The following is an 8,673-nucleotide window of genomic DNA, read 5'->3' as shown; positions in this document are numbered from 1 at the left end:
TTTTTTTTTTTTTTTTTTTTTTTTTTTTTTTTAGCATTTAGGACAGTGGAAATAATACAAGATTAGAGCAGAGCTTTTACTAGAAGCTGTTGCCAAGTAGAACTTGTTAACATTTCAACTTTGAGTAGAAAAATGTGTGTGTGTGTGTGTGTGTGTGTGTGTTTGCATAAACATATGTGTATTCTTTTCCCAATGTGCAAAATGGAAACTCAGACCAGAGTCCGTTCAAAGCAATAAAATAATTAGTAGAATTTTATAACCTATATAAAAACATTTTCAATAGTTATTACAGTTTCTTAGGAAAGATCTAATTAACTGGAGAAGTAACTAATTGGAAGTACAGAGCAGGAATTGTCAGTGAAGTGGTGAGTCTCCCGAGGGCTGATTGGTCTAAATACAGCTAAAATACGTCTTCCTTCTCTGTCACGTGTTCTTGCCTAAGTGATGTAGTGCCTTTTATGTCCTAAGCTTAATTTGTTTTATTGAGACAGGATCTTCCTAAGTAGCTCAGGCTGGTCTGGAACTCCCTAAGCTTAATTTGAAAGCTTGTAAGAAATTGTGAACATACATGTGTTTTATCTTTGTGAGCATTTTGTTTTAAAATAATACTCAGTTTAGAATATTTAAGTACCTAGTTTGAGGGGGCCTTCTCACCAGTGAATTAATTTTGATTTATTTTCATTTAGTTCTTAGCAACTGCTTATTTAATTTTTCTTTAAACCTGGAATCTTAGTAAGAATTATGTATTCTTTATTACTCAAGTTATTCTTTAAGATACATAGAAAAGAAATCTTAATGCTTATTAAGTTTAAATTTGGCAGTAAAGAAACATTTATGCATTAAGGAATTTTTTTTTTTCTCTGAATGCCAGCAGGGCAGGTTTGGCTGGCTTGAGTTGTGGGGATTGAACCACAGCAACCTGAGCCTGACTGCTTTGTGGAAGCAGCCACTTAAAGAACTGAGCTAAGGGGCAGGCCCCTTCATTAAGGTATATAAGTATATATCATTGTTTTGCCGGCAGTAGGATGATGAAATAGTAGTTAAAAAATTCATTTTCTTAAATAACCAGTATGGATTTTTCAACAGGTTGGACCAGTGTCATCAAGATTTGGTCATTATTATGACATATCCAAAAAGATGCCACAGGAACTCCTGGAGACTGCACAATGGCACGGGTTTTTCCTCCCAGAGAAGATGTCTTCACCTCCCACTGCTGAACCCTGGTACGGTGGTCGCCCTTAGGAAAGCAAGTTCTGGTCCACAGAATGCATTTTCCACACCTGAAAGGATACGCATCTAAGCATACGTATCCTGATAGCAGCCTCACGTGTCTAATTTGTGATTACATGTAGTACTCGTGATAAGTCTGTGCGCTGTCGCCTCCTGCCCTGCCTCTTCTTTTGTTGTTCTCTTTCTTGCTCTGGCTCTGTGCTGTTGGACTGGTTATTGCTGTAATTTACAGCTTGAGCACTCGAGATGTGAGGCTAGTTATGATCTCTGGATGTATTTCCCCCAAAAATGCAAATAGTTAACAAGTATAGTAATAGCAGGGACAGCACACTGCCACAAAGTAAGTATGTACTTTCCTAAGTCTATTTAGTTATGCTGTAAATAAAACAATCTGTGCAATTCTAGGTCACAAGGTAACTTAGTTTGGATTTTATAGGGAAGAGTTTAAATGTTAAAACAAGCCAAATCCATTTATACTGTCAATAATTTCAGTAAAACAGAACACTGAAAATTACAGGACTTGGTATTGAATAATGTACAGAGTATTAATATTTAACTTCAGTTCTTATCACAGTAAGCTATGAAGTAGGGCTGTAGGCTTAGTCAGCCTTGCACTGTAAAACTATTGCGTTCAATGTGAAGTGAGTATTCCATGAAGATTTACTGCACAGGAAGTTGTACGTGGGGACTCACTGTCCTGTGACTTCTTGGGAAACGCACCCTGTGGAGCCAGTGCGCTCAGTCCTGTGCGTCTGCTCCCAGGCCCTCACCTGCCTTCTTGGGGTCCGCATCGGGCAGGCGCTCTGCGGGCAGCGCCCCAGTTGGTGCAGCAGGAGGACTTCCCGAGGAGACTGCAGTCCGCCCCACTGCCCGTGCTGCACCCTGGAAACCCCATGTTCACCCTCTACAAGTAGGGGTGCTCAGTCTCCAGAAGCTGTTAACACAGGAGCAACTGATCCGAGGCTCCCGCATTGCATCATGGAGCCCTGTTAGGCTGGGAGCTTAGCTTGGCAACTTCAGGGTTGGGCATCTTTCACTTTCACCTTTTGTGTTATGAAGAAAACAGCACTGGTAGAGAATGAAAAACCTGAATTCAGATGCTGTGTTCTTTCTCCTGTTAATCCTGAGAAAATCCCTCAAAGTCAGTGAAAATTAATATCATTGTGAAAAATTGGAGCTGAGAAAAAGGGCAAATGCTACCTAGTCTACCTACATGGATAATTTTGGTTAATTTTGAATAATCACACTGATTATACTAGTGCCTAACTTTTGTTTTGTTGGGGCTCTTTTTTGGGGGGTGGTACCAGGAATCAGATTTAGGACCCCATTTGTGCTTGCCTAGCCAGACGCTGTGCTGCTGAGCTGTATTCCTGGCCCCCAGTAGCTCTTAGCTTTTGCCACCTGGTGAGCCAGACTTACATTCTGGCATGGGAATGTATGCAAACAAGCTCCGTGGCTTCTCACGCGGTTGGCGGTGGAGGACAAATGGAGCTGGCTCTCCCAGGCTCCTCCTAGGTCTGTCCCTAGCACCCCAGAAAGGGGACATGTACCCAGTGGGTGAGGTGTTACTTCTTTGACCTAGGAAATGTGTTTGGACTCGAACTTTCCTTAGCCAAAAGGTGCAAGGTTTTCACTCCAGCATTCACAGCTAAGCGAAGGAAGGGGGGACCTGTGGCCACATACCTACTGCAGGTGGGTGCCGTGCCCAGCATTTCACCGCGGCAGATGTGCCTCTCCCACAAGCCTCCTGAGCAGTGGTACTCGCTTGTGTGATAGGAAGCTTAAGGTCAGAAACATAAGGAACACTCCCAGGCTACCTAATCCCAGGTGTCCAGAATTTGCTCCAGACGCCTGTGTCCCCCGGAGGCCAGGTTGCAGCCTGCCCAGCGGTTGCCAGGAAGTACCCCTTGCTTAGCTGGGAACCTGGATCCAGGGGTCTCTAAAATGCGTGTTTTCTGAGAACTAGAAGTTTTGTACAGAATAGGAAAATTTATAGATTTTAATTATCAAGGCAGTATTTCATTTCATACTAGTTAACTGATAATTCATTTATTTCATATTAAACTTAAATGCTTAATTAAATGTAATTAAACTTTAAACATGTAATTAAATTAATTTTGAAAATGGGTACTTTACCATGAAAGATTTATTTTAATTTATGAAAAGCATGTGCTCATTTCAGTAAAATGAACTTTACTGGTTCATTTATAAAACAATAAAGCTAAGCCTTATAGTTAGTCATCTATATTTCCTATAATTAAGACTAGAGTGTATAACTGTATCCTACTATCACATGTAAAAATAAATATATATAATTTCATAATTTCTAAAGGTGCTATTGACAACATGTAAAGATATTTTTTCAGCAAGTAAAACTAAAGGTCATTTGAAATTTGCAGTAATTTTAAATTATTGGCAGATTTGTCTTTGTAGAATGTTCAAACGTACAACCTACAGTTTCAGATTTAAGCCTAGGTATGACAACTTGATGTTGTGTAGGCATTTCTGACATTTCATCGTCATAAGCTGCATAACCTCGGTCACAGAACAGTGGAGCGAGGCTCACCCTGAGCACAGCCACGCAGCCGGAGCCCCGCGTGCTTGGGCATTTGGCAGAGTGGGCGTTCATCCTCACCAGAAGCTGCTGTGTGCTCCAGGGAGGCAGCTGTCCCGTGAGGCAGTCCTGACCGGTGATGGACTGCAGAGGGCCTTTGCAAGGCCTCGGGAATTGAGGAGGTGGCCAAATGGAGCCTGGTCTGATGGGACCATGTCCTTGTTGAAGAGGAGACCAGAGCTCTCGGGCAAGCTCCGTGCCTGCACAGGTGCTGCGCCACGTCTTGGCTTCCAGAGCCCAAAGACGAGAAGAAAACTTCTGACAGTGAAGCAGCCTGTGTCTGGCCTGTCGTGACGGCAGCCTGTGTCAGTCTGTTCGTGTTGCTGAGGTAAAACACCTGAGATTGGCATGTTTATTTTATTTTTTAATTTTTATTTATTTATTTGTTGCACGGCCTTCCTTCAGACTCATAGTGATCTCCTGTCTCAGCCTCCCCAGCATAGGGATTAGAGGCGTGCATCATCAACACCCAGTTTCATTGGCCATCACAGTGCCCCCAGGGTTCTGGACCTACACGGCATGCAGTGCGGGGATCAAACTCAGGATCTTGAGCTTGCCAGGCAGAAATTTAGACCACCAAGCCATCTCCCCAGCCCACTTGGGGGTTGTTTATAAAAAAAAAAGAAAGATTGCCAGATGTGGCCTTTCCTACCATCCTAGCACAAAGGAGGCTGAGGAAGGAAGAATGACGTGGATTTGAGGCCAATGTGGGTTAAATAGTGAGTTCGAGGCCAGTCGGAACTGTATAGTGAGAACTTATCTCATAAAGACCAAAAAACAACAAAAATACAGAAAAGTGTGTTTCCCCAGTTCCCGGCAGGCAGGTTCTGTGGGCTGATGAGGGCTGCCCTCTGCTCCCAGAGTGACAGCGGGTCCCTGCTGCGCTGCAAGAGAAATGCTGTGTCCTTGCATGGCAGAAGGTGGAAGAGCCAAGCACTGCATAAATCCTCTTTTATGAGGGCCATAATCCTGTTTAGGAGGGAGAAATGCTGATGGCTTCATTACCTCCACAAAGCCTGCCCCTTAAGGCCCTCACACTGGCAACACTGGAATTTTAGAGGGACACATTGAACCACAACGGGAGATTTCTGAGCCAACTAGTATTTCTGTTATACTGTAGAATGTTAGATGTTAGCTATAGGTGTCTTAGGTCTTGGATTTTGAGTTAGCATAGAGTTGGTAATAAACAGAACCCATTTATTTATTTATTTATTTATTTATTTACTCCTTGAAATCTCAAGCTCTCATTTATCCAAACAATGAACAGTAATTTTTTAATGGTTTAGTTTTTATACTGATTAAATTGAATGAGCTGAATTCTGAGAAAACTAGGTACTTTTGTAGGGGAACTTGTAGGACAAAATCAACAGATAGAGGGTGGAAATAATACTTAAGGCTGTAGAAGCCATTGTTTCTCTTTTTCCTGCCAAGTTTTCTTGCCAGCTGAAATGGGCCTTCAAGCCTCGTGCACTGTTTTCCTAGATGAAGGCCACGTGTGTTTCTGGCTCACTCCACTGACTTTGGTGCAACTTCTGTCAGGATACTAATCACATACACTATAATTATTTTCCTTGTCTACATGCTTGCTTTCCCCTCTGGTGTTGTGAATCCTCCAGGGGAGTTTTCCTCTCTCTGAGTGCAAGCGCTGGACTCTAGGGCTCAGGTGTCTGCATGTGGAGATTAGTGTGTCCTGCACAGTGCACTGCACGCACTCGGGTGGCCGTAGCCTTCTCTGAGCCCCGACGTTCAGGGGAACAGCAATAATTGACCCTGATGGTACCCCGGGCCATATGGAAGTGTACCACCCTTCAGAGATGGTGTACGACTCTCAGACTGAGAAACAGAGGGCTATAGTGTACTTAGAAGTCAGAAATAGAAAAGTAATACCTGTAAGAAGAAATTATGGAACAAAGCTTTAAACAAAAGTTTGCAACAAAAGTCATATACTTATAGAAATACAAGTTATGTTATTAAAATGAAGTAGTCCGTGAAACATTGATACAAAGCTTAGAAAGGAGGGAAAGACCTGGTGTAGTTGTACATAACAATTCTTGTCTAACTGCCTAAGTTGGTGGTAGTATAATTAAAGTACAAATACCTAAAAATTTAGAGGTAGAACTATGTGCTGATCATCATTTGGACCAGTGAACAGAAATTACTTGCTTGTGTGTTTTCCTTTCTGTTTTTCTCCCTTGTCTTGTGTTGAGAGGTGGGGCTGCTGGGTGGGGACTGATGAACTGTACTCATCAGCAGGCGATGGGCTTGGTGAGTCCAGGGCTGCCAGGCACAGTCACTGGAGACGTGATCTGGAAGGCATGTTCTTGTGCCTTCGCTTTTTGCCTCCTCACTGCCATGGGCTGAACAGACGTCCTGCAGCAGGCCTCGCCACCTTGCCTTCTGTCATGAACTGAACCCCCTGGAAACTGAGCCAAGTAGACCTCTCCTCCTCTTAAGTTGTGGATGTCAGGTGTTCTGTGCCAAGAACAGCAAAGTGACTAAGATGATGGGGCTTAGAGCCCCACTTAGTCGCTTATTCTGCTTCTCAACTCGTGCATGTTTGCTATCGCCAGTGTGTAATGGTTTTGTTTTATAATCTCCCTTCATACTTCCTGTGTGCTTCATAGGCACAGTGTCCTGTGTTGATGTGTGTCCTTCAGTGAAGCAACCTTTTGTCTCTGGCCCTTACTCCCCTCCTACATATAACCTGTCATCAGGCTATATCAGCTCTATCTTTGAAATATACCCTACTTGCAGCCTTCACTTTGAACATTCTAGCCTACGTCCCCATGTTTCCTCCACACCTTTTGCCAGCGCTCAGGGCTAGCTTTCCAGTTGTTCTTGCTGCCTGGTGTCTCCACGTTGTCCCATAAACAGCCCTGTTGAACCCTGCAGCATAACACTGTCCAGTAGAACTTTCTGCAGTGGTGGAAGTGTTCTAATCTGTGCTGAAACACAGCAACCACTAGACGCATGCAGGGAGTGAGTGCTGGAAGTGTGGCTCGTACGACTGGAGCACTGAACTTACTCACTTACACTTAAGTCTCAGTAGGTAACTGATGCCTGTCTTCTCAGACATTCCAGTTCTACAACCTAAGTCAGCCCTCATCAAACTGAGTCAAACCTTCTAATGACTTCCCACCTTAGAATAATAAACCCACACCCTAACAGGGACCCCCGTGAGGCCCTCGGGCCCTGCCTAACTTTTCCTAATCTGATTGGTAGTGCTCTTCATCTCTCTGAACTCCTGATCCCCTTAGGGTTGGGGGCAGGGAAGGGAATATTGTGAATGTTTGCCAGGTTCCTGTGTGAGAACTGAGATAGCGCTGCTCACGGGAGTGAGTTGGAGCCTGCGTCTAGGAATGTTTCCTGAGCTCCTCCCAATACTCGGCTTCCATGAGCCTGCCATAATGCTAAGCGCTGGGGTTTTGTGTTACTGTGTTATACTTCCAACATGGAACTTGTACTTCAATGAGAAATTACCAAAAAATGTTTTAAAACATACACACCTAGGTATGCAATTAAGGGTTGTAGAGAACAGTTTCTGTGGTGTACTGCGTTGTAAGAGGCTGTGGGTCTCTGGCTGTTTCAAGCAAAGCCTGTCTGAAGAAAGCAGTCATGAAAAGAATGCAAGTCCAAGAGGAGGCAGCAGATGGGCCATGAAAGGGCAGAAAGCCACGTCTTCTAGGCCTGAAAGGCTTCTCTAGCTGGGGCAGAGTGAGTAGTGGAGGAGCGCTGCAGAGGATGAGCTCGGAAGCAGACGGGTATCGTACTGACCTCGAGAAGTTTGCCCATGGAAGCACAAAGGAAGAGCCATAACCGGAATGAACTTAGAACAACTGAAGATTTTTTGTTCTGTTTTGTTGTGAGTGAAAATAGGGCAAATTAAATAGAGAGACTTTGTGCAGTAAAATTGCAGGCACACTCATCCGCCGAGGAATGCTTGCTTAGCCCTGGGGGTGGGCTCAGTGGGAAAGGACCAACAGTGCATGGTGGCACCAGTCTGCCAGCATGGGTGTCCATCTTGCCTATGTGCAAAGATTCTTGGGTACAGCAGGATTGAAATTCTGCCGGCTGGAGGCAGTGGTGGTCAAAAGAGCAAAGGGGATTAAAGTATTAGGAATAATGAACAAATTGATCAATCCTATGCAACAAGAGTTGTAGCTTTTGGGTCTGATAAGGTCAGTGAAATCCCCTCAGGATTTATCCTGAGATCCTGTATCTCAGATTGAAGAACCTTTGTCAGTGTCAGCCATGTGGATGAGTCACAGCCATTGCTTGGCCAATGTGCTCTCTGTGAAAGCCTGAGAGAATGGTTTCTCTCCATGTGACTCTCCTAAGGCACACTCTACATCATCAATCACTGCCCATTTCTGAATTTGGTCTTTAAATTCTGGGGCCCTAGTGTTTTTTAGTTCTTTATAAATTCTAAAGAGCAGACCTTTGTCTGAGTACTTATTTCTCAAGATTTTTTCCAAATTTGTGGGTTGCCTTTTCACCTTGTTGGTAATTTCTTTTGACATGAAAAAACTTCTCAGTAAGAGCAGGTGCCAGTTTTTAATTCTTTCAGCTGTGTCCTGAGCAATTTGATTTCTGTTCATGAAGTCTTTGCCTACCCCTGTGTCTTCAAGAGTTCCTCCTACTTTCTCTTCCAGGAGATTTAGTGTCTCTGCTTTAATATTTAGATCTTTAATCCATTTTTACTTTAGTTTAGTACATGGTGATAGACCTGGGTCAAGTTTTAGTTTTCGGCATGTAGAGAGCCAGTTTTTCCAGCACCATTTGTTAAAGAGGCTATCTTTCTTCCAGTGAGTATGTTTGGCCCCTTTGTC

General features: G+C 43.7%; 1 protein-coding gene across 3 annotated transcripts in view; it reads left to right on the top strand.

Moving 5' to 3' along the window:
• Elp4 (elongator acetyltransferase complex subunit 4) overlaps nt 1–8,673 on the top strand; it is a 202,819-nt gene that overhangs the window by 53,130 nt on the left and 141,016 nt on the right. For all 3 annotated transcript variants that reach the window (XM_004637973.2, XM_023722851.1, XM_023722852.1), the window contains exon 5: nt 1,087–1,223. In XM_004637973.2, the coding sequence (XP_004638030.1) occupies nt 1,087–1,223 (137 nt within the window). The remainder of the gene's footprint in view (nt 1–1,086; nt 1,224–8,673) is intronic.

This window comes from Octodon degus, unplaced genomic scaffold (genome assembly GCF_000260255.1).
Source record: "Octodon degus isolate 3935 unplaced genomic scaffold, OctDeg1.0 scaffold00093, whole genome shotgun sequence".
NCBI lineage: Eukaryota > Metazoa > Chordata > Mammalia > Rodentia > Octodontidae > Octodon > Octodon degus.
This window is presented reverse-complemented; position numbering and strand designations above follow the sequence as displayed.